Source organism: Chiloscyllium plagiosum, unplaced genomic scaffold, assembly GCF_037043375.1.
Source record: "Chiloscyllium plagiosum isolate Xiang-an unplaced genomic scaffold, Cpla_swu_hap1 HiC_scaffold_6, whole genome shotgun sequence".
NCBI lineage: Eukaryota > Metazoa > Chordata > Chondrichthyes > Orectolobiformes > Hemiscylliidae > Chiloscyllium > Chiloscyllium plagiosum.
Window position 1 is genome coordinate 123,294,517 of NW_028270144.1, and position 26,152 is coordinate 123,320,668.

At 44.8% G+C, this 26,152-nt stretch overlaps 1 protein-coding gene across 4 annotated transcripts in view; it reads right to left on the minus strand.

Annotated features, from left to right (window-relative positions):
- myo7aa (myosin VIIAa) overlaps positions 1-25,700 on the minus strand; it is a 194,659-nt gene extending 168,959 nt beyond the window's left edge. For 2 of the 4 annotated variants that reach the window (XM_087988417.1, XM_087988416.1), the window contains exons 1-3: positions 25,331-25,700; positions 5,817-5,930; positions 542-694 (exon numbers count right to left, since the gene is read on the minus strand). In XM_087988417.1, coding sequence (XP_087844543.1) covers positions 542-694; positions 5,817-5,930; positions 25,331-25,504 — 441 coding nt within the window. In that variant the 5' untranslated portion in view covers positions 25,505-25,700. Of the gene's footprint in view, positions 1-541; positions 695-5,816; positions 5,931-14,211; positions 14,604-25,330 lie in introns of those variants that run through there. The other 2 variants (XM_087988418.1, XM_087988419.1) reach the window with 1 other exon arrangement.
- Between the last annotated feature and the right edge of the window lie 452 nt (positions 25,701-26,152).

Consider the following 26,152-nt stretch of genomic DNA (forward strand, 5'->3'; position numbering starts at 1 on the left):
AGATACTGGGGAGCTACTCATTAATGTCAGCACAGTCCTACTGTGTAAGCAGCTCCATGGAAACAACGTGAAAGAAATTGGTAAAGTTGGCACCATCTCAGAAGGACTGTAAGAGGTTGCGCTCTCAGAGAGAGAAGAATGACTGATGGCGAGTTTAACCAGAGGATCACCATATTTTACTCAAGGTACAGTATTGCAAAAGTGGGACCTTCGTGATGGCGTGGGCTGGTGTGGGAATTGAACCCAACGTTAGCGTATTAAACATATAGGAATCAAATAACTCAAAAGGATCCAGCCTTCCATAGGTTAAGCATTTGCAATGGTTTATGGAAATGGCAAGGAGTAATTTAATTATCAAGATGGTCAGGCATTGTAATGGGCAAGCATGTTAGCTCTTTGTCTGTGAGAATAGAACGGTTTGTTCATCCATTTGCCAATCCAATGAGCACATCTCATACCTCAAACAGAAATGCATTTTAAAAAGCCCACACTCATCTGTTCACTGCTCTCAAGAAACTGTAGGATGCTGGTTCATACTCACATAAATTAAACGCTCCCTATACCGGATGAGGAGGTTACGCAGAATTCCAGCTTCGTTCAAGTCTCCCAGGCGGATCATATCTTCCACCCCATGGATGGACGTTGGATGCATTGGCTTAATATTGGTGGCATTCTGAGGGGAAATCCAGTGCTCCTGGGAGGTCCGGGAGGGAAACAGACAACAGAAAGAGTCTGCGTTTACACTATTGCTTCACTTGGACAAAGAAATAAATGACACAGCCAATTCCTACCTGTATCAATGGTTAAAATAATTAGCAGTGACTTTGTACACTCAGATTAAAAGAAAGCATCACAGGTCTTTAGCAATGTAACAACGTCCTACAGAGTTTGAGATGTACAGCACAGAAACAGATCCTTCTGATCAGGCATTCCAATCTGACCTAGCCCATTCGCCAGCATTTGGCCCATATCCCTCCAAACCCTTCCTATTCATATACCCATCCAAATGCTTCTTAAAATGTTGCAATTGTACCAGCCTCCACCACTTCCTCTGGCAGCTCATTCTATATACACACACACTCCTCTGTATGAAAAGTTTCCCCTCAGGTCCCTTTTAAATCGTTCCCCTCTCACCCTAAACCTATGCCTCTAGTTTTAAACTCCCCCACCCTAGGATCTCATCTGAGCTCACTACATTTCTGAGGCTCTTACAGAAAAATAGATTATATTCCTGCTCTAAGACTAAGACGGTCTCTTCAGTCACAGGAAACAGTATAATGGCAACGTAAAAATGGGAAAAATGTTATGACCATTAGAATGATTGGGCAACAACTAAGCATTAATTAATATGGAGGACATTTTTGTTTATGTAACATTGTACTTGTGGAAGTTCAAGTAGATCTCTTACAATTTGTCACGTTGATTAATTAGCACATGTTGATGCTCAGGGGGCTTAAGGGTAAATGGAACATTTTTCACATTTAGAAACAACAGCATTAGCCTCAGACACAGAGACACCAGTCTGACATTGCATACAGCAGGCAAAGAACTGCCTTAGACATTAGTCTTATTATTCTCTGGCAGCACTTCCCCAAGGTAAGGCCATGGGGTCAGAGGTAATGGCAACTGTGGAGCTCTGGCTAAGTTCTAATGGATATACAGCCATCCTCCTGCTTGCTCAGTGCTTGCTCGAGGGTTTTAGCAAGAGCTGGAAGGTACATCATTCAATGTTGAACCAATAGCATTTCAATGCAAAAGTCTATCACAAGTACAATCCAATTATTCCATCACAGAGTGGGAAATACTTGCTCTGGCCCTCAATGTGACAAGGTTCTATATGGACCTGTTGGAGAAGCAAAATTGTTATGGACCAGACCAAGTCCCCTCAATATTCAGAAGATAGCCTGGACCCTAACCTTTTCTTATTTTGAAAAGGTAGATGTAAGATGTTGCATTCCAAATGCAATTCATTTGGTCAAACTACCATATTTAAAAGCAAATACATTTTTTCAAACACTAAAATGCAGCAAAAAAAAGTAAACTTAGAGTAACAGATTAACAACTATTAATTAACTGTTCCAATATAGTTCCATTCCAAACACACTTGGCAAAAAGGTGAATTCAGAATGCAGATTTTCTCACCTGCAACTCTAGCAGCAGAGAAACCCCCCCCAGCTTTTAGCTATAACAGAGAGGAAAATGTAGAGAAAAACCCCAGAGGGACAGTGTAGTAGGGAGAGATGGACTGCAGCTTCCAAATCCTGCTGAGACCCCAGCAACAACTGCTGAAAGTAAAAACTAAAATCCCTGGTTCTATGGGAGCTTGACCCCACCCAGCCAGGCTGCTTCTATTGTTGCAACATTTTAAAGAAAAATACACACATTCTAAGGCTTCACAAGTTGTTTACTTTAGGAGTTTTTGATAAACACAATGGTACCTCTGCCTTAAAATCTCTCCAAGAGGGGTAAACACACCACTTAAAGCCATTTTATCACCAAATGTTTCACCTTGGAAACTGATTGAAAATGGAAATGATTGGCCACACAAACCACTGACAAATGTATCACCAATACTACAACAACTCTTTGGAAAAAAGGACAGGGATGTAACTTTGGCATTTGCTATAAACCTGATACCCAAACTGCCACTGTGAACTGATTACCAAATCCCAGTAAGAATGCCAATACTCCATTAGATTTACAAGGAGTCAATATGGACACTGGGGTGGAAAACACACTAAAAAAAAAAGGGTCAATCTGATGACTTTTACTGAACACCAATACAACCAACTCTGGAAATAAACAGTTATCAAGCCACGACTGAAAACATTTTGAAATATTATTGGAGAAAGATGGCCAGACACGATACAAGAGGTGCCAGGCGCTGTCAGATACTTTTGGCCAGACAGGGATGAACAAACTATCTCATGAGATGGGAATGTGTAAAAGGGATGGTTTATAAATTTCTAAACACGTGCTTGCAATCAATGCTCTTGGCCAGGGCGAACTATCACAGCTGTAGTACAGACATATGGCCATCGAGGGAACACAATACCTGGCACGGGATCCTGTATACTGGGCAAGTGATCAATGACAATGGTAATAAGGAGACACTGAGAAGATACAAGGCGAGCGAGAGTCACTAACCTCATCAACACCAAGAATCTGTACACACCCCGGAGAAAGTGAGGACTGCAGATCAGAGTCTAGAGTGTGGTAGTGGAAAAGCACAGGTCAGGCAACATCTGAGGAGCAGGAGAATTCAGGCATAAGCCATCCATCAGGAATTCCTTTGCTCAAAATGTCAATTCTACTCGGATGCTGCCTGACTGCTGGGCTTTCCCAGCGGCACACTCTCGACTCTGTACACGCCCCCCAAGGCTCGGTCAGTCCCTGAAAGATAGTAACAGCTTTATTCATGGTACATGGTGGTGGTTTTCATCTATGCCCCATGTAATTATCCAAATTTCCAACTGTCAGATAGTTCAAGAACAATGTGTGGCAGATTCAACGAATAAAATATTCATCCTGTCCTGTACAACAGGAGAAAGCGAGGACTGCAGATGCTGGAGATCAGAGTCAAAGGGTGAGGCACTGGAAAAGCACAGCAGGTCAGGCAGCATCTGAGGAGCAGGAGAGTTGACGTTTCAAGCATCAAGCTCTTCATCGGGAATCCCGATAAGAGCTTCTGGCTTGAAACTTCAACCTCTCCTGCTCCTCGGATGCACTGGCTGTGCTTTTCCAGCACCACACTCCTTGACTCTGTCCTGTTCAGGGACCACACTTGGCAATGGGCCACATTACAGACAGACCTTTTATGCAAAATGGGGAATACACCAAGTGGCACCCTCCTCACAACATCACATCCTACTGAGCAAATGGAGTTCACCACTAAATGAAGGATAGAGGCCTACCAGAACCAAAGATCACATCTGGAAGGCAAGCTAGGGTAAATGTTGTCCAACCTTTATCCTTCTAAGTTCAGAAATAGAATCCCTACAGGTGTGGAAGCAGGCCACCGAGCCCATTAAATCCACACTGACCTCCAAAGACTATCCCACTCACACTTACCACATCCCTGTAACCCCGTATTTCCCATGGCTAACCCACCTAACCTACACATCCCTCAACACTATGGGCAGTTTAGCATGGCCAACCCTCCCTAACCTGTACATCTTTAACTGTGGGAGGAAACCTGAGCAAACGCCGCAGACACCGGGAGAACATGCAAACTCAGAGGTTGGAATCAAACTCCGATCCTGGTGATGTGAGGCACCAGTACTAACCACTGAGCTGACCTGGGTTGGAAATATAGCACAAATGTCATGAAAAACAAAAAGGAAAATAATGGATTGTGCATGACTGATGTTACAGTGGTGCATTACTGCCAAATCCAAATAAGGGACAGAATATCAGAGTCACACATCCAACCAAAGGATCCTGGTTATCCATAAAAGGTACCCAGTGTGCAATGAGCAGAAATTCCATAAAGTCAAACCACCAACTGATGCAATGTTGAGGAGACCCAGAAACCACATAGCACTCCAGCCTTGCACAGAACCCGCAAAAGATACACACCTTCATTTTCTGAGTGCAACCAATATTCAAACAATCGATCCAAAAAAACACAAGAGACCAATGCACAAACTATTGAAAACACACTCAAGTTTAGTTCTTCCACAAGTTATCCTATCATGCAATCCAGACATCTATATAACACACCTACATATTATATACAGCCTCAAAATGTTACCATCCTGGCTTCTTCATAAATACTTTGATTTACAGGGTCAATGTTTTCATTTGGTTCATGATATTTTCCCTTAGGGAAATATGAAAGTTGTGTTACTGCTTTAACAGCTGTAAACCTAAATGAGCCAAGGTCTAGGATCATCCATATTACCAGCAGCATACTTGAGCTGCTCGTGACCTTGGGGTGCTGGCTCATTGTTCCCTGAAAGTGGACTCCCAGGTAGACAGGGTGGTGAAGGCAGCATTTGGTATGCTTACCTTTATTGGTCAGAGCATTGAGTATCGAAGTTGGAAGGTCATATTGTGGCTGGACAGGACATTGGTTAGGTCAGTTGTAGACTGCACATAAAATTCTGGGTCTCCCTTCTATAGGAAGGATGCTGCGAAACTGGAGACCGTTCAGAAAAGATTTACAAGGGTTTTGCCAGGGTTGGAGAGTTTGAGCTATAGGGATGAAAGACTGGGGCTGTTTTCCCTGGAGCATTGGAGGCTGAGGGGAGTGACCTTATAGAGGTTTATAAAATCATGAGGGGCATGGATAGAGTGAATGGCCAAGGTCTTTTCCCCAGGGTGGGGGAGTCCAAAACTAGAAGGCATAGGTTTAGGGTGAGAGAGCGTGGAAAGATTTAAAAGGGATCTAAGGGGCAATGTTTTCATACAGAGGCTGGTGTGTGTATGGAATGAGCTGCCAGAGGAATTGGAGGCTGATACAAATACAACATTTAAAAAGGCATCTGGATGGGTATATGAACAGTAAGGGTTTAGAGGGACAAGTGCTGGCAAATGACAATAGATTTATTTAGATTAGCTGGTCAGCATGGATGAGTTGGATTGAAGGGTCTGTTTCCGTGCTGTACACCTCTATGACTAAAGGATCTCTTCCCAAGTTTTAGTTACAGAACAATTTATAAGTTTATCTGAAAACCAAATCTGCTTGAGATTTTGAAGTGTGTTGAATCTACATTAATTGATTAGTCTGGTGTAAGAGAGACTGACCAGTGTGAAGGAATAGAAGACTGTAACAGAATGACGACATGGCGGTAAACAGATGGCAGAATACTCACATTGCCTTCATCGTCCACAACCTGAATTTGTCCGGAGTCACAGAGTTTCACTACTGCCCCGATAGGAACTTCGAACTCTCGTCCAGTCTTCAGATCCAACCAGACATAATCCCCCTGGAGAGAGACAGACGGTTCATGGTCAGCTTGTGTTACTGGAGGGGGAAAGATTTATCTGTAATTAAATCTCCATTATTAATTACAGTGAAGAGTGCAGCCCACATTGTTACATCGCTATCGAGGCCTAGAACAAGCTTTAATAATCCAGGTTTCCCTTTTTAATCATAGAACAGGCCCTGCAGCCCACCATGCTGTTCTAAACAGGGTACCTAATCAAACTGCTCACTTCTGCCTCCAATCCTTGCTTACTCATGTGCTTATCTAAAAGTCCCCTAAACACCCGTATCGTATCTGCCTCCACCGTCACCCATAGCGTGTTCCAGACATCTACCACTCTGTATAATTGGATGCCCCCTAGTGAGAATCATTTCAACTCTGGGATTAAGATTCTGACCATCAACCCTCATCTATGCATCTCAATTTTATAGACTTCTATCAAGTCTCCCTTCAGACTCCACCACTCTGGAGAAAACAATGAGTTTTTTCCTTTAGCTCATACTGCTTGGATGAGAGGGTATCCTGGTAAACCTCTTCTGCACCCTGTCCAAAGCTCCACATCCTTCCTGTAATGTGGCAACCAGAATTGAACACAATATTGCCTATCTCAACCACGTCCCCTCTCAATCTCCTCTGCTCAAAAGGAAAACAACCCTAGTCTGTCCAATCTTTCCATCACTGAAACTCTCCAGTCCAGGCCATATCTTGGTAAATCTCTTCTACACCCTCCCCAGTGCTATCACATCCCGCCTATTAACATGGAGTCCAGAATTGCCTATATACTCTAGCTGTGGCCTAACCAATGTCTTATACCTGACCAGCATCACCTCCCCACTCAAACTCTATACCTTGGCTAATAAAGACAATGTGTCTTTGTAACCATGTTATTTAACTGTCTTCATATCTTAAGGGACTGGTGCACATCCACATTAAAAAGGTCCCTCTGATCCTTAGTGCTTTCCAAGGTTCTACCACTCATGTTTTCTTTTGTCTTGCTTATCCTTCATCACCTCACACTTATCTGGATGGAATCCCATTTATCTCTGACCACCCCATCCAGATCTTCCTGTACTCGAAGGCTGTCACAATTTGGCACTCCTTCAATTTCTGTGTAGTCTTCCCGAGCCCCAGCATTTCACTGAGATAGGTATTTCCAGTGCTAATAACAGCTTGTACCATAGTTTAGTACAGTCACAGTGCCCCATCACAACAGCTTGTGGAATTAAAATTAAACTCATCAAGTCTGGAATCGAAAGCAGTGGTGACAATGAACATGGTTGGGGGGGGGGGGGGGGGGGGGGGGGGGGGGAAATGATGAGTGATAAGGGAAGAGGGAGGATGGAAAAACGTGAAGGGAGTGTGTGGCAGGGTGTGCACACACAGACAGAGGAAGAAATCGCCTAGTAACAACTAAAATAAATACAAATCTAGTTTCAGGCGTAATCCAGGATTACGCTCAAAAAAGATTTTTCACACAGTCATAGAATTGTACAGCACAAAGTAGACCCTTTACAAAGGTACCTCAATTAAATGGCAATTATCCAAATATCGGATTATCCGGGATGATCGCAAGGGCCCAATGGTTGGCTAAACTAGGTCACCCAGCATTAGATTATCCAGAATTCAATTAACCAAACGAAATATTCCCCACCTGCGTCCTTCGAATAACTGAGGTTCCTCTGTAGTCCAACTTGTCCACACCGACCAGATATCCTAACCTAATCTAATCTAGCCCCATTTGCCATCACGTGGCCCATATCCCTCTAAACCCTTCCTATTCATGTACCCATCCAGATGACTTTTAAATGCTGTAATTGTACCAGCCTCCATCACTTCCTCTGGCAGCTCATTCCATATGTGCACAATGTTCTGCATGAAAAAGTGGTCCCTCCGGTCCCTTTTAAATTTTTCCCCTCTCACCCTAAACCTATGCCCTCTATTCTGGACTCGTGTTTCCTGGGGGAAAAAAAAAAAAGTCTTGGCTATTCACCATATCCATGCCCCTCATGATTTTATAAACCTCTATAAGGTCATCCCTCAGCCTCTGATGCTCTAGGGAAAATAGTCTCAGCCTACTTAGCCTCTCCCGAGCTCAAACCCTGGCAACATCCTTGTAAATCTTTTCTGAACCCTTACAAGTTTCACAACATTCTCCCTATAGCAGTGAGATCAGAACTGAACACAGTATTCCAAAAGTGGCCTAACCAATGTCTTGTACAGCTGCAACATGACATCGCAATACCTATACTCAATTAGCTTTCACGGATTCTAAACATTAGGACGGAAGTTTAAACTCCCTTCATCACAGCAGGGTGGCTAGACTGGTGGCAATGATGTGACGGAGCCAGTGCTGGACTGGCATGGGCAAAGTTTAAAAAAACAACTCAACACCAGGTTATAGAGCAACAGGTTTATTTGAAAGCACTAGCTTTCAGAGAACCACCTGATGAAGGAGCAGCGCTCAGAAAGATAGTGCTACCAAATAAGCCTGATATTGTGTGATTTTTAAACATAGACTGACAATGAATTTGTCCCCCCTTCACAGAGAGGAGTAGGGGGAAGGATAGGGTCCCCTTATCCTCATGCTGAGGTGGAACACTTCTTCCTACTCGAGCTATGACAATGGGAGGGGAGTAGGAGTAGCCAGATCAGCATGTGATAGAGTTAGCCTAACAGTAATCCAGAGGCCCAGGCTGGTACACAGGTTCAAATCCCAGCACACCAGCCAGTGGAACTGAAGCTCCATGAACAAATCAGGAATTAAAAGCTAGTCTCAAAATGATGGTGATCAAGAACTGCCTGGTCCTCTTATGTACTTCCTAGAAGGAATGAAGTCCTGACTTAGTCTGGATTTGGATCCACAGTGATGGGTTTGAATCATAATTGCCCTTAGTTTTTGTTTATTCACTCGTGGGACAGGACATCGCTGGCTGGGCCCCAGTTGCCCCTTGAGAAGTTGGTGTGCTGCCTTTTTGAGCTGCTGCAGTCCATAAGTAGACCCACAACCTCATTGAGTGGCTTGCAAATGTGGTTCACTAATTGTGCCAAAATTACCTCTCCAACCCAAGGGCAGTTGGGGATGATAACAATTGTCAGTCTTTCTAGTAATGTCCAATTTTGATGGGAGAATTCAAGTCTCTCACTCAACTGTGGTTTTTCGGGTAACCAAAGTAGGAGGCCACCAAAATTCAGATATACCATGATACCCAGATAGAGGATGGGAAAAATTTCTGGCTGTAAGAGCTGCTCCTTTTTTTTTAAAAAAAAAAGGTATTTTAGGTTTTACTGTTACTGTTTTATATGCTGTTGCATTGTTTGGAAGTTTGGGGAAAAAAAAAGTCAAAACAACAGCAGTTTTAAAAAGGGAGAAGAGCAGACAAAGGAAGCACATGGTGAGGACAGTGCAGGAGACACAGACAGACACAGACAGACACAGACAGACACAGACAGACACAGCACAGTTACTGCCTTTGCTGTTTTTGAATTCATGTGTCACTGGACATCGGAGTGCATCTGGGAAAATTAACAGTGAATTTCACAACTAATCTTGGAGGAACTGTTGGGTGAAGTTCACAGCACAGAATCAGATAAGTTAATTGTTGTTTTAAGTCTGTCCAAGAGAAAGGCTGCAGTAGTGAGTATAGTGGATTCTTTCTTGATTATATGTTTTTGGAGATAAGTCTCTTGATTAAACTTAAAATATAAGCCATAGCTATTAATTTAACCTGGGGCAATGTTTATAGAGGAATAAGACGGTGTTATTTTCTGGGTCTGTAGATTGTGAAGGAGCAAAAATGGCCTTTGCAGTGAGATGTACTTCTTCTCAGATGTGGGAGTTTAAAGAGAGTTTAAGGGTTACTGCGGATTATATCTGCCATAAGATTCGCATCCAACAGAATTTATCAGATTGAGTGGATCAGTTGGAGAGACAGATAGAAGCGATGAGGAATTTGCAACAGCTACAGTTTGTGATGGATGGCAGTTATAGGAAGGGGGGGGGGGGGGGGGGAGGGGGCAAGTCTCAGATACAGTCACAGATGGGTTAACTCCAGGAAAGGTAAGAGAGGTAGGCACCTAGGGCAGGAGTCTTTTGTGGATATACCCATTTCAAACAGGTATGCGGTTTTGGAAAATGTCTCAGGGGAACGTAGCACGAACAGCCAAGTTTCTGGTATTGGGACTGGCTCTAATGCAACGAGGGGTTTGTCGGATTCCAAGAAATCAATTGTGTTAGGGGATTCTGTAGTCAGAGATACAGACAGGCGTTTCTCTGGCCAGAGAAAAAGCAGAATGGTGTGTTATTTCCCTGGTGCCAGGATCAAGGATGTCTCAGAGAGGGTGCAGAATGTCCTCACAGGGGAGAAGGGCCAGCAGGAGGTCATTGTCCACATTGGAACCAACGATATAGGAAGGGAAAAGATTGAGATTCTGAAGAGAGATTACAGAGAGCTAGGCAGAAATTTAAAAAGGAGGTCCTCAAGGGTAGTAATATCTGGATTACTCCCAGTGCTAAGAGCTAGTGAGGGCAGGAATAGAGCAAAGGAATGCATGGCTGAGGAGCAGGATTCACATTTTTGAATCATTGGAATCTCTTTTGGGGTAGAAGTGACCTCTACAAGAAGGATGGATTGCACCTAAATTGGAAGGGGACTAATATACTGGCAGGGAAATTTGCTCGAACTGCTTGGAAGGATTTAAACGAGTAAGGTGGGGTGGGGGCGGGGGGGGGAGAAACCCAGGGAGATAGTGAGGAAAGAGATTGATTTGAGATGGGTATAGCTGAGAAACACAAAACAAAACAAAGTCAGGGCAGGCAGGGACAAGGTAGGACTAATAAATTAAACTGCATTTATTTCAATGCAAGGGGCCTAACAGGGAAGGCAGATGAACTCAGGGCATGGTTAGGAATATGGGACTGGGATATCATAGCAATTACAGAAACATGGCTCAGGGATGGGCAGGACTGGCAGCTTAATGTTCCAGGATAGAAATGCTACAGGAAGGATAGAAAGGGAGGCAAGAGAGGAGGGGGAGTGGCATTCTTGATAAGGGATAGCAATACAGCTGTACTGAGGGAGAATATTCCCTGAAATACATCCAGGGAAGTTATTTGTGTGGAACTGAGAAATAAGAAAGGGATGATCACCTTATTGGGATTGTATTATAGACCCCCTAATAGTCAGCAGGAAATTGAGAAACAAACTTGTAAGGAGATCTCAGCTATCTGCAAGAATAGGGTGGTTATGGTAAGGGATTTTAACTTTCCAAACATAGACTGGGACTGCCATAATGTTAAAGGTTTAGATGGAGAGGAATTTCTTAAGTGTGTACAAGACAATTTTCTGATTCAGTATGTGGATGTACTTACTAGGGAAGGTGCAAAACTTGACCTACTCTTGGGAAATAAGGCAGAGCAGGTGACTGAGGTGTCAGTGGGGGAGCACCTTGGGGCCAGTGACCATAATTCTATTAGATTTAAAATAGTGTTGGAAAAGGATAGACCAGATCTAAAAGTTGAAGTTCTAAATTGGAGAAAGGCCAATTTTGATGGTATTAGGCAAGAACTTTCAAAAGCTGATTGGAGGCAGATGTTCGCAGGTAAAAGGACGGCTGGAAAATGGGAAGCCTTCAGAAATGAGATAACAAGAATCCAGAGAAAGTATATTTCTGTCAGGGTGAAAGGGAAGGCTGGTAGGTATAGAGAATGCTGGATGACTAAAGAAATTGAGGGTTTTGTTAAGAAAAAGGAAGCATATGTCACGTATAGACAGGATAGATCGAGTGAATCCTCGGAAGAGTATAAAGGAAGTAGGAGTATACTTAAGAGGGAAATCAGGAGAGCAAAACGGGACATGATATAGCTTTGGCAAATAGAATTAAAAGGAGAATCCAAAGGGTTTTTACAAATATATTAAGGACAAAAGGGCAACTAGGGAGAGAATAGGGCCCCTCAAAGATCAGCAAGGCAGCCTTTGTGTGGAGCCACAGAAAATGGGGAGATACTAAATGAATATTTTGCATCAGTATTTACTGTGGAAAGGGATATGGAAGATAGAGTGTAGGAAAATAAATGGTGACATCTTGCAAAATGTCCATATTACAGAGGAGGAAGTGCTGGATGTCTTGAAACGGTTAAAGGTGGATAAATCCCCAGGACCTGATCAGGTGTACCCAAGAACTCTCTGGGAAGCTAGAGAAAAGGGATTGCTAGGTCTCTTGCTGAGATATTTGTATCATCAATGGTCACAGGTGAGGTGCAGGAAGACTGGAGGTTGGCAAACGTGGTGCCACTGTTTAAGAAGGGTGGTAAAGACAAACCAGGGTACTATAGACCGGTGAGCCTGACCTCAGTGGTGGGCAAGTTGTTGGGGGTAATCCTGAGGGACAGGATGTACATGTATTAGGAAAGGCAAGGACTGATTAGGGATAGTCAACATGGCTTGGTGTAGGGGAAATCAGGTCTTGATTGAGTTTTTTGAAGAAGTAACAAAGAAGATTGATGAGGGCAGAGCAGTAGATGTGATCTATATGGACTTCAGTAAGGCGTTTGACAAGGTTCCCCATGGGAGACTGATTAGCAAGATTAGATCTCAATACAGGGAGAACTAGCCATTTGGATACAGAACTGGCTCAAAAGGTAGAAGACAGAGGGTGATGGTGGAGGGTTGTTTTTCAGACTGGAGGCCTGTGACCAGTCGAGTGCCACAAGGATCGATGCTGGGTCCTCTACTTTTTGTCATTTACATAAATGATTTGGATGTAAGCATAGTAAGTTTGCAGATGACACCAAAATTGGAGGTGTAGTGAACAGCGAAGAGGGTTACCTCAGATTACAACATGATCTGGACCAGATGGGCCAATGGGCTGAGAAGTGACGGATGGAGTTTAACTCATAAATGCAAGGTGCTGCATTTTGGGAAAGCAAACCTTAGCAGGACTTATACACTTAATGGTAGGGTCCTAGGGAATGTTGCTGAACAAAGGAGACCTTGGAGTGCAGGTTCATAGCTCCTAGAAAGTGGAGTCGCAGGTAGATAGGATAGTGAAGGCGGTGTTTGGTAGGCTTTCCTTTATTGGTCAGAGTATGGAGTACAGGAGTTGGGAGGTCATGTTGCGGCTGTACAGGACATTGGTGAGGCCACTGTTGGAATATTGTGTGCAATTCTGGTCTCCTTCCTATCGGAAAAAGATGTTGTGAAACTTGAATGGGTTCAGAAAAGATTTACAAGGACCTTGCCAGGGTTAGAGGACTTGAGCTACAGGGAGAGGCTGAACAGACTGGGGCTGTTTTCCCTGGACCGTCAGAGACTGAGGGGTGACCTTACAGAGGTTTACAAAATTATGAGGGGCATGGATAGGATAAATAGACAAAGTCTGTTCCCTGTGGTCAGGGAGTCCAGAACTAGAGGACATAGGTTTAGGGTGAGAGTGGAAAGATATAAGAGAGACCTAAGGGGCAACTTTTTCACGCAGAGGGTGGTACGTGTATGGAATGAGCTGCCCGAGGATGTGGTGGAGGCTGGTACAATTGCAACATTTAAGAGGCATTTGGATGGGTATTTGGATAGGAAGGGTTTGGAGGGATACGAGTCGGGTACTGGCAGGTGGGACTAGATTGGGTTGGGATATATGGTCGGCATGGACGGGTTGGACGGGCTGTACATCTCTACGACTACGTAGTAATATGCTATAAACACATCCTTGGCAAAGGCAGTCCTCCAGTTCAGGAGTAAGAATGTTGAGGAAACTCAGTAGCAGGGAGAGATGTCCTGCAGTTTTCAAACCCTGCTGAGACCTCGGCAGCTGCCACTGAAAAATTAAAAAAGAACTTAAACATCCTGGTTCTGTGGGAGCTTGACCCCACCTGGTCACGCTACTTCTATTGTACTGACCTTTCAAAATAAAAAACAAAAAAAAAAATCCCAAGGCCTCACAAGCTATTTACTTTGTTGGATTCAAATAGACAGCTCTACACTTCAGTTTTAAAACCTCTCTTCAGAAAGAAAACCAGGACAAAATATATCACACACCATGGTTGCTCAGTGGCAGCTGGGGTGTACCAACAAGATGCACTGCAGAGGTTCACCGAGGCTCCTTAGACAGCACCTTCCGAACATACAAACACTTCTTTCCAGAAGAACAAGGACAGCAGATACATGGGATCAACAGCTCTGCAGTGGCAGTGTCCCTCCCTCTGAGCTAAGAATTCAAGCCCTACTTTCTCCAGAGGGGTGTAAAAACATCAGAGCACAAGGAGTAGAAAGCATTGATCAGTGCCTACCGGGAGGAGCGTATGCTGGTGTTTGAACACTTGGTTGACGTTACGCAGAAGTGCCCATTTCCCTTCATCCTTCTGATACAAGTCATCATCGACCCCTCTGCGTGTGTACATGTCCCAGCCTCAGAGCCTGGCTCAGGAAGATTGCAGGCACAGCTGCCCCCTTCAAACATCGACAGTGATGCCCTAGTGCGCTCTCAGCGTCAACCACCGTCTGCAGTCAGCCTTACCATGGACTCCAGTGTCACTCAGCCGGGGGAGCTCCCAGCGCAGAAACGCAGCAACGTACAAGTGAGGAAACATGAACTAATCCCTCTTGAGGGTAACCAGAGCAGAACGGGAGCTTGCTGCACACCAGAATGCCCTCGTGGATTTAAGATTTTGCCAGAGTGCCTTTAAATGGTAGTCAGACCTGGAGCAACTTCTGCCAAACTGCACAAAAAAAAAAGGTTTCCTCACCACACACTGTCACTTGATAGGATACCCTCTCACATTGATATCTGGGCTCAAATTTAAAGAGCAAAACCAGTCATCTGGCAGAAACAGCTTGGTGAATTATAAACCAGGCTCTGTCAAGCTACAACAGGTATTCATTAATCCACTTGACAGTGCAATACTGTAAGCACTCATGCATTAATGTGATTACAGCCACCCTGGAAACCATCTGGGAGGGGGAAGGGTTAGGGACAGGAGATCTTGAAGGAGAAGGGAGTGATCCATTGCTAATGACAGGAATCGTAAATCATTTATAGAGTCTTTGTGCCGTACATCTGGTCTTCAGTTCCAATTAACTTGACGAACGTCTTCAGTGGTGCTGATCACATGACACCAAAAGGCCCATCTGCTCTTGGATTGGCCAGAAGGTAGACTTTTGGAGCACGCAGGGACACTGAGGGGAGAAACTGCAAACCAACCATTTGGAAATGGTGGTCAAATGTTCCTGGTCAGACATCAAACTTGAACATTTTAATGTGATTAGCTCAAGCACAACCTACTCTGCAAAGCAGAACAAAATGGTTGCACAGCATTTGGTCACAAGTCCTTTTGTTTTGTAAAAAGGTGGAGTGTTAACAGTTGCAGCTCCTGCTCTAAAGTGATTCAATCGCCAGACTGACATGAAGGACACCTTTTTCAGAACATATTTTCTTGTAGAACCCAGACAAGGCAGATAGATTGAGTTATTGATAGACAGCTCACCCTGGTCTATTCACCATGCTCCCCTCAAAAGAGACAAAGTGTTGAGAGTATGGGATGAATTTACACCAATCCCCTTCACACATTACTCCCATAATTAGTGGCCTATATTCACACCCAGCTCCAACTTACCAACTTTACAAACGTCTTGCCCCAGTGTTTGGGGCAGCACTGTGGCTCAGTGGTTAGCACTGCTGCCTCACAGCACCAGTGACCTGGGTTCAATTCCAGCCTCGGGTGATTGTCAGTGTGGAGTTTGCACATTCTCTCCGTCTGTGTGGCTTTCTTCCAAGTGCTCTGGCTTCTTCCCACAGTCCAAAGATGTGTAGGTCAGGCACGATGTTGTGCCAAGGAATTGTGCCTACTCTAAAATAAAATAACCTAACCTACGCACCCCTCAATTCACTGCAGTCCACGTGCATGTCCAGCAGTCACTTGAATGTCCCCAGTGACTCTGCTTCCACCACCACCGCTGGCAATGCATTCCATGCATTCATGGGAAAGTGTGGGGGCTACAGGAATGAGGTAGGTGGGATCCTCTCTTTGGAGAGTTGGTGCAAATTCAGTAGGCTGAACACTAGGAATTTTATGATTCTATGACATCCCGCCATATATTGCAATACACAGAAGTCAAGCAATGTCCCCAGTCATACTCAGTCTCAGGAGAGATCGGAGTGAAGGATGCACCCCCATTTACCCATTGTACTCTGTTACCTTCCCCCACCCTCCTTTGACCTTTCACCTCCATCCCCACCCCCACTCACCTATAGTACTCTATGCTACTTTCTCCCCAATCTCTCCACCCTTCAGGCACTCTGCCTGTATTCCTGAAGAAGGGCTTTTGCCCGAAACGTCGATTTTCTTGCTCCTCGGATGCTGCCTGAACTGCTGTGCTTTTCCAGCACCACTAATCCAGAATCTGGTTTCCAGCATCTGCAGTCATTGTTTTTACCTCAGGAGAGATCTATACTCCTTCAACACTGTCATCTGTGGTTTTACATTGCATGACATTAACATCGTTGCATTCAAGTTGCCTCCATAGAGACTGGCCTCACTCACACTCAAAAGGAAACAAGGTTTTTTGGGGGGTGGGGGTGTGGTTAGAAAGAGGTCTCAAGAACCCACCTCCAGTCAAAACACATGGTTACTTGTTCCAAAACCACCTCCTTTGGAACAGTGAGAACTTTTGTCCAATTATGCTCCTGTGGCACTAAATGAATAAAAGAAATGTTTTTCACTGACAGCAAAAGTTGGGAACTTGAATCACAAAAAACATTGGTCTACTCCTCCTATTTTCATTCAGCCTGCTCTACCATTCAGTATGACCATGGCTGACCATCCAACTCAGTCCCCTGTTCCTGCTTTCTTCATGTACCCTTTTGATCCCTTTAGCCCTGGGAACTGTATCTCTCTCTGAAAACAACCAATGTTTTGGCCTTAATTGCTTTCTGTAGCAGAGAATTCTGTAGGTTCCTGACTGCACAGTTGCAGGAAGAGTAGCAGCAGCATTAGAAATCCTTCCGATTCCAAAAGCTTTGGCGATTTAGCCCATTGAGTCTACACCGACCCTCCGAAGAACAACTCACCGTATCCCTGCATTCCCCATGGCTAACCCACCTAGCCTGCACATCCTTAGACTTAGGAGGAAACCCACGTAGACATGGTGAGATCATCAGTGTTGAGTTTGTACAGCCACCCAAAGCTGGAACTGAACCTGGGTCGCCACTGCTCGGAGGCAGCAGAGCTAACTACCAAGTCACCATGCCGCACCCTGGAGTACTAGAAAAACATCAACTAAGCCATCACCAAGCTTAGACTCGCCATGACTCCAAACCGGAGAGACTTGAATAATGGGATTAACAAGTTAAACTGGGCAGTTGAAAAAAAAAGACGACTTGAGGCACGGATATGTCTGAAGTTAAACAAGTCAACACATTCCAGGATTCTAATGAGTAAGGCAAACATACACAACAGGAGAAAGCGAGGACTGCAGATGCTGGAGACCAGAGCTGGAAAAACACAGCAGGCCAGGCAGCATCCAAGGAGCAGGAGAATCGACGTTTCGGGCATAAGCCCTTCTTCAGGAATGAGGCTGGTGTGCCAAGTGAGCTGAGATAAAAGCTAGGGGGGGAACGCTGGGAATACAATAGGTGGAAGGAGGCGACGGTGAGGGGGATAGGCTGGAGAGGGGGTGGGGGCAGAGAGGTCGGGAAGAAGATTGCAGGTCAAGAGGGCGGTGCTGAATCCAGGGGTTGGGACGGAGATAAGGTGGGGGAGGGGAAATGAGGAAGCTGGAGAAGTCTACATTCATCCCGTGTGGTTGGAGGGTTCTTAGGTGGAAGATGAGGCGCTCTTCCTCCAGGCGTCGTGTGGTCAGGGTCTGGCGATGGAGGAGGCCAAGGACCTGCATGTCCTTGGCAGAGTGGGAGGGGGAGTCAAAATGTTCAGCCATTGGACAGTTGGGTTGGTTGGTGCGGGTGTCCCAGAAAAGTTCCACAAGTAGGCGGCCTGTCTCCCCAATGTAGAGGAGGCCACATCGGGTGCAGCGGATACAGTAAATGGTGTGTGTGGAGGTGCAGGTGAATTTGCGATGGATATGGAAGGTTCCATTGGGGCCTTGGAGGGAGGTGGGGGCGGGGGGGTTGGGCGCAAGTTTTGCACTTCTTGCGGTTGCAGGGGAAGGTGCCGGGAGTGGAGGTTGGGTTGGTGGGGGGGTGTGGACCTGACGAGGGAGTCACGGAGGGAGTGGTCTCTCCGGAACGCTGATAGGGGTGGGGAGGGAAATACATCCCTGGTAGTGGGGTCCGTTTGGAGGTGGCGGAAATGACGGAGGATGATACAATGTATCCGGAAGTTGGTGGGGTGGAAGGTAAGGACCAGTGGGGTTCTGTCCTGGTGGCGATTGGAGGGGCGGGATTCAAGAGCAGAGGTGCGGCAAGTGGAGGAGATGCGGTGGAAAGCATCGTCAACCACGTCTGAGGGGAAATTGCGGTCTTTGTAGGAGGCGGCCATTTGGGTTGTACGGTATTGGAATTGGTCCTCCTGGGAGCAGATGTGGCGGAGGCGAAGGAATTGGGAATATGGGATGGTGTTTTTACAGGGGGCAGGGTGGGAGGAGGTGTAATCTAGAACAGTCAACCTATTCAGGTCTGCCCAGCCACACTTCTGAACAGATGATTTTAGTGCAAGCCTAGACATCAGTTAAAATTCAAGTTGTCTTAAAATCCTTCAACAATTCTGGAAAGTGCCAAATTCAATTTAAAAAAAAAGTCAAAAAACAAGGTGATGCTTTTATTAATGTTGTTACAGGTTGAAGGATGGGAGAATGGAAGTATAAAGCATAATTAAACGCTAGCCTGTATTATAGCAGGAATTGCTGATTAATTCCTTTTTATCCTTTTGTTGTCCAATTAAGTTTTCACCCAGGAGAAAGCAGCTCAGTAGGGGAGACAGCTGAGGTGCCCAACAAATAAAAATTGGCATAATTTGGAAAAAGGGGGAAAAGAAAATCCTTGGATCAGGAAACTACCATTGACCACACAGCTCCCAAAAAGACAGGAATGGGAAAAGAGCACCACAGAACAGAAGTCTAGGTGCAGGGCATTGTGGGTTGGTAAGTGTACAAGGCCCAAAATGTCTGCCAAATGTTGTGGCGCAGAAACGAGCCAGAAAGTGTGAACAGTGAAATAAAAACCAAAAAGTACTGCAGATGCTGTAAATCAGAGACAAAAATAGAAAATGCTGGAAAAACTCAACAGGTCTGGCAGCACCTGCGGAGAGAAATCAATTGACATTTCCGTTCGAGTGACCCTCAGACCCTGACTTCTCTCCGCAGGTGCTCCCAGACCTGCAGAGCTTTTCCAGAAGTTTGGTTTTTTGAAACACAAACCTGGAAACAAGGCAGAATGCTTTCACTGCAAGAAAGAGAGAGCTTTTTTGGAAGATACGCCAAAAATCAAGTAAATGCAACAAGATCGAGGGGGCATGGATTTAAAGTGATGGGCAAATAAAGCAGGGTGATGGGAGAAAAATAGTTAGAGTGTACAATGTGTTGCCTGGAAACGTGGTGGAGGAAGGTTCAATTGAGGCATTCAAGAGTGGCATGGGATGGTTATTTGGATGGTAACGGCATGCCAGGATATGGCAAAAAAAAGGGAGAGATTAGCAGTAGATAAGAGTTGGCTTTGATTATAGAGTCAATGTGGCATAATTGGCTGAACAGCCTCCTCTGGACCATAATAAGTCTGTGACCAAACTGGAGCTTCAGAGTTTGCAACAAAAACAAACGTCTTCACACGTCGAAGCTAATCAAGTTGAGAAATTTGCACAAGAAGATTTCCTGAGTAAGATCGATGACCCTAATCTGGATTTCGGATATGTACACACACACACACACACACACACACACACAGACCAATAAATACATGACCTTTAAACAAGACACCAGTGCAGTGTAACCATTTTAAACAATAAACCATGGTTATTAATACATTGCAATCAACAGGGATCCGGTTATAATGTCTGGGAGGGAACGAGAACACACATACACACACACAGAAATAGTTGAGAGTGTGGTGCTGGAAAAGCACAGCAACTAGGGCAGCATCTGCTGAGTAGGAGAATTGTCATTTTGGACATAAGCCCAATACTCCAGCTCAACAGAAAGCGCAAATTGGAGTCATTGCACAGATAGAAGATCCTTTATCCAAACATCCAAAAACCGAAAAGCTCAGAAATTTGTGAGGTCTGTTTCTCATTAACAAGGTTGTTTGGCGAGCAAACAGTTAACCCAAGTCAATACCCACTGGATGCGTGTCACTCAGATGCTATGTTGGAGGGGGCATGGCCAAATACACTCTTACTTAGAAGTCTGCCCCTCCAGTAAGATTTTTTTCAAAAATTTCATCATTAAACTGTCACTTCTGAAAACCGAAAAATTTCAAATTCCGAAAAACAGCTGGTGCCGAGCATTTGGGATAAAGGATCCTCTACCTGTACCGAGCCAGATAGTCATAGGGTCAGCTGTGCAGCATGGAAACAGATCCTTTGATCCAACTCATCCATGCCAACCAGATACCTGTCCAATTAGCCAGAATTTGGCCCGTATCCCTCTAAACCCTCCCTATTCATGTATCCATCCAGATGACTTTTGAATGTTGTAATTGATTAGATTAGATCACAGTGTGGAAACAGGCCCTTCAGCCCAACAAGTCTACACCGACCCGCCGAAGCGCAACCCACCCAGACCCATTCCCCTACATTTACCCCATTCACCTAACACTATGGGCAATTTAGTGTGGCCAATCCACCTAACCTGCACATTTTTCGATTGTGGGAGGAAACCAGAGCCCCCGGAGGAAACCCACGCAGACATAGGGAGAATGTGCAAACTCCACATAGTCACCTGAGGCGGGAATTGAACCTGGGTCTCTGGCGCTGTGAGGCAGCAGTGCCACCCACTAATTGTGCCAACCTCCTCCGGCAGCATTTCCTTTTCAAATGGAAAATGACCAACTATACACAGTGTCTGTACAAGCTGATCAGGGAAAATAGACAAGCATCTAGAAGTGCCTTCAAAAACGATATTATTCTGAAGAGTCATATTAGACTCAAAATGTTAATTCTGTTCTCACTCTACAGATGCGGCGTGTTGGTGTGTGATCTCCAGTCATCCACAGTTCTTTGTTCCAACATTACATACACAGTTAAATGGAAATCTCAAGACAGAGCTGACCATTACTTTGTGGAGTGCAGCTCTACCCATACATCTTTACACACCTAGGAAGACCCCACACTCACTGAAGAATGCCCAACTTCAGCTAGAAGAGAAGAGCAGGGATGAGAAACATTTCAGGCATTAGCCTAGACCTCTGGATTATTAAGTCCACTGCCAAAACCATTACACCATCTTCCCTGCCATGTCCAAATAGAGTCAGTTAGTGAGATGGCTGCCTGAAACCATTGTTCAGCCTGGAAATCCAACTTAGACCTTCTCTCCAAGAGAGCAATCAACCAAAACCAACAGCTTTTACACTTTGGGCTGCCCTGCACAGCGCAGACAGTATGGGGCCTACACAGAGATACAGCCCCCAACACCTGGCTTGGAACCAGGAACCCCACAGGCCAAACAGAGAAGCCAAGTCAAGAGTATCATTGGAACAAAGGACATCTGGGCAGGGGACAACCAAGCGCTCTCTGAAAAAGAGCTTCCAGGAGAACAGGCAGCAAGAATCTCCACAACCAAACACACTTTATACAAAAGTAGAGCAGCACAGAACAGGCCCTTCAGCCCACGATGTTGTGCGAGGATTAATCTTAATATAAAATAAAGTCACCAAACCTACCCACCCCTCAATTCATTGCTGTCCATGTGCATGTCCAGCAGTCACTTGAATGCCCCCAATGACTCTGCTTCCACCACCACCACTGGCAACGCGTTCCATGCATTCACAACTCTCTGCGTAAAGAACCTACCTCTGATGTCTCCTCTAGCCCTTCCTCCTAAACATCTTAAAACTATGACCCCTTGTGCCAGTAAATCCTGCCCTGGAGAAGAATCTCTGGCTATTGACTCTATCCATGCCTCTCATTACGTTGTACACCTCGATCAGGCAACCTCACTTCCTCTTTCTCTCCAGAGAGAAAAATTGGAGCTCAGTCAACCTCTCTTCATAAGACAGTCAGTCCAGGCTACATCCTGGTAAGCCATCTTTGCACCCGCTCCAAAGCCTCCACATCTTTCCTATAATAGGGCAACCAGAACTGGACACAATATTCCAAGGGTGGTCTCACCAGAGTTTTGTAGAGCTGCAGCAAAACCTTGATCCCCCTGTTAATGAAAGCCAAAACACCATATGCTTTCTTAACAACCCTATCCACTTGGGTGGCAACTTTGAAGGATCCATGCACTTGAACACCCAGATCCCTTGGTTCCTCCACAGACTTTAATCCGATTTTGAGCATTCGAGTTTGACTTTAAAAAAATCACATTTCCCTCAGTGACAAGCTGCAATGGAGACCTCAAAAGTTCTGATCTAGCTCGCAGGGAGGGTAAAGGCAGATGGTGACAGTACATTGGGTCCCCAAGGGTAGGGAGCCTGATTAAAGATTTTGTATTTAAAACTGGCCATTTCAGATTCCAGTAGTGTTTAATCCAACTAATAATGTATTTAATAGTATAACTAGCCTCTGTATTGATGATAGTGTCAATTTCCCTGTTTATTGCATTTACCTGTAATATAGGTATCTTTTGTATTTAAATAAAGATGAATTCTTTTTGCTTTGAAGCACTAGTCTTCATTTCATATTCCCCAAATAAGCCCAGTGTCTAGAATCATGGATCTAGGGATGATCCGAACCGCTTAAAGAAAGAAACAGGAAATAACAGATTGCAAGCCAGAACTCGACACCGATGTCACCAAGTAACTCTCTGCATCAAGCTGCCACTTTCTGCTCCTACCCCAAACCAGCGAGAATGAATGATTCACCATTAAAAAGACAATCTCTGATAATCCCTCTTGACATTACACAGCTCAAAGGCTCAATATTCCCTCAAAATCCGTTTCTGCAAACAAACCATCGAAGGGAAATTAAAAGCATAAATTGAGTTTGTAATGGGTCACTGATTTCCATCTCACTAATGACTCAACCGCGTACACATGATGCAATATTAAACTCAGAAACATCCATAAATATTCCTCTCAGCAGCCTTGTGAATTCAGCAGCACCTTTAATTGCCTTGAATCCCGTACAGGGATAAATAATAAGCCACCCGTTCAGTGTAAAAACACAAGCCCCACAAATCTGATCATTTATGGGATAATGAATGCTCCTGACCAGTGGGATCAGAAGACATTCCACTCTTATCTTTCAATCTATATGCTAATGTGCTGTGGTTGACCTCAAAACATCCATGCTGCCCCAGTTGTGTCTTATAAAGTTCAGTATGCCAGAACAGGACAGGGAGAAGAAATGTGTTAGCTTAACTCTAGCCCATTCCCTAATGGCCCTTTACACAGGGTGGATATGGTTGCTGGAATTCAATTTGTTGGACTATAACCTGGTGTTGTGTGATTTTTTTTTTTTTTTTTTAAACTTTGTCTTCTCCAATAGAGCTCAGTATGAATGATTTACATTTCACTTCCAATGTTTTATTTTCCTGGCTTTTGCCTTTCGGATTCCAGACCGACTACAACATGGACACCGGCGCAGGAAGTGGGTAGATTGGTGAATTGGTTGATTCACTGTCATGAGATATGGCGCGAGTTGGGCCATAAAACATGCTTCAGTCACAGTGAGGAAGGTACGGTTTCCCCATACATGCACCTGGTGATGTGGAGGCCAAGACCTTTAACTGCTCACCCTCCCTCCAGCTTTGCCTGCGATTCTCGGGCACTATGGGCAATCTGTGACAGCTGCAGGCAGTGAAGCGAGGGTTGGAATTTCACCCACACCCCTACATTTTCTGGAATGAATCAAAGTGTTGATGTATCAACTTTATCCTATCACCACGCGGTTTGGAGTCACCTGGAGTTCAAAGCAGATTGGTCGAGGAGAAGGCCAAGTTCAAGAACTGCCTTCAGACTTGGACTTCAAAAGCAACACTATTTATTCCACATCTGTGCCACAGGGACAGCAAGGACTGATCTACCTTCTTCCTGCGCTGGTGTCCATGTTGTAGTCGGTCTGGCATCCAAAAGGCAAAAGCCAGGAAAATAAAACATTGGAAGTGAAATGTAAACAAAAGATGTCATACTGAGCTCTATTGGAGAAGATAAAATTAAACATCAGAAACACCAGGTCACAGTCCAACAGGTTTAATTGGAAGGACTACCGTTTGGAGCACTGCTCCTTCATCAACCACCTGATGACGGAGCAGCGCTCTGAAAGCTTGTGCTTCCCATTAAACCGGTTAGACTATAACCTGGTGTTGTGATTTTTAAAATTTGTCCATCCCAGTCCAACTCCTCCACATCGTGGAAGACAATTCAGACCAGTGTGCGTCACCCACAGACTTGTTCCTTTTCCAACTGATACAGAGAATGTCCCAAAAACTTGCCTTCCCACCCCCACCCACCAGGGGATACTGCTCCAAGATGTCATCACAAGGGTGCTCCAGGGTTCCGAAACCCCCACATAACTCAGACATCGGAGACTTGGCAGAAATAAGATCGGTGTGAGGTGAGGAGGCAGAGAGACCTACTTGGACTCCCGTTCTCTTCCATCTCTGCTGAGCCATCTATGTGACTGAACGGCCTACCCCAGTTCTCTTGTTAAAAGTTTCAGGAACATTAGCACAGTTGGTACTGCAAAGTGATTGCTCAAAAGGAGAAAGTTGTGCATGTACATGGGCGTGTCCAAGATTCATTAAGGGTTAGCCATAATTGTCTGCAATATCAAAAAGAAAGTGAGACATTTATGTATTCCTACAGTTGAGGTAGGGGAGTGTTAAATATACACTAATGTTAGTACTTTCAAAAGTAACAATCATCAATAGTTATGGAATCCTGTTTTTATTTATTGATGGGATGTGGGCATCATTGGCTAGACCAACATGTACAGCCCATCCCTAATTGCCCAGATGGCATATTGTTGTGGGTCTGAAGTCACATATATGCCAGACCAGGTAAGGACTGATTTCCTTCTCTGAACCAGGTGTGTTAATTCTGCCATGGTGGGATTAGAACCCAGGTCCTAACACTTAACCTTCAGCCTGTGAACTACTAGCCCAGTGACAATACCACTCGGCCAGCATCTCCCCAGATATTTTACTCCAGAGACCACCTACTGGGGTGAAATAGAAACTGACTGTTCCCTGCGTACCCCAAGCTCACTGACAGCTCCGTACACCAGTACTTGCAACCACCACACCTCCCTCCCCCAGACCCAACAGGAAAACAAAAAAAGGGCAGAGGAGTGAGCAATTTACCAGAGAGCTGGAACCCTTCGCTGGATCCCTCAGCGGTTTCACCATCTTGCTGACAGCAATGACATCCAGCTGTAACTCTGTACAAACCACCGGGTGCCATGGGCGCTGGTTATTACCAACAGTCAAGTCTACGCCAGCACTGATGAAATCTCGGACAGTTGGATTCCTAACCATAGCGTGCCCCTCCAACTTTTGCTGAACAGCTACACAGATACTTTGCACAGAGAGAGAACGAGAGCCCACACACAGACAAAGGATAAACAATCCTCAATTCAGATTTTACCCAAGTGTCCGGCTCATTAAGAAGCTCAACGTTGCCAATGTCTGTGTACAAACAGCGGGCTGTCAAAACCAATTTATAACCGAAGGAGCGGACAGAAAATCTTTAGTCTGATACTGTTCAACGGACACTGGAGATGAACAGAGAGGAGCAGCACGTAGGCCCAGGGGATTAGATTCAAGATGTATTAGCAGATTAGTAGGACAATAAACACAGCAGTGGGGTTAAAGTGACACAACATTGCTTTAAAGTTCAAAAAACTGATTTTTGAAAAACTAATTGGATTCTGGGTTGAGAAAACTACCTCAGGATAATTAAAATGCAGCAGACACTATTCTACAATGAGCTATAGAGATGTACAGCACAGAAACAGACCCCTTTGGTCCAATTTGTCCACGCCAACCAGATATCCTAAACTAATCGAGGGCCATCTCCCTCCAAACCCTTCCTATTCATACACCCATCCAGATGCCTTTTAAAAAAGGTTGTCATTGTATCGGTCTCCACCACTTCCTCTGGCAGCTCACTGGGGTCACGAAAAG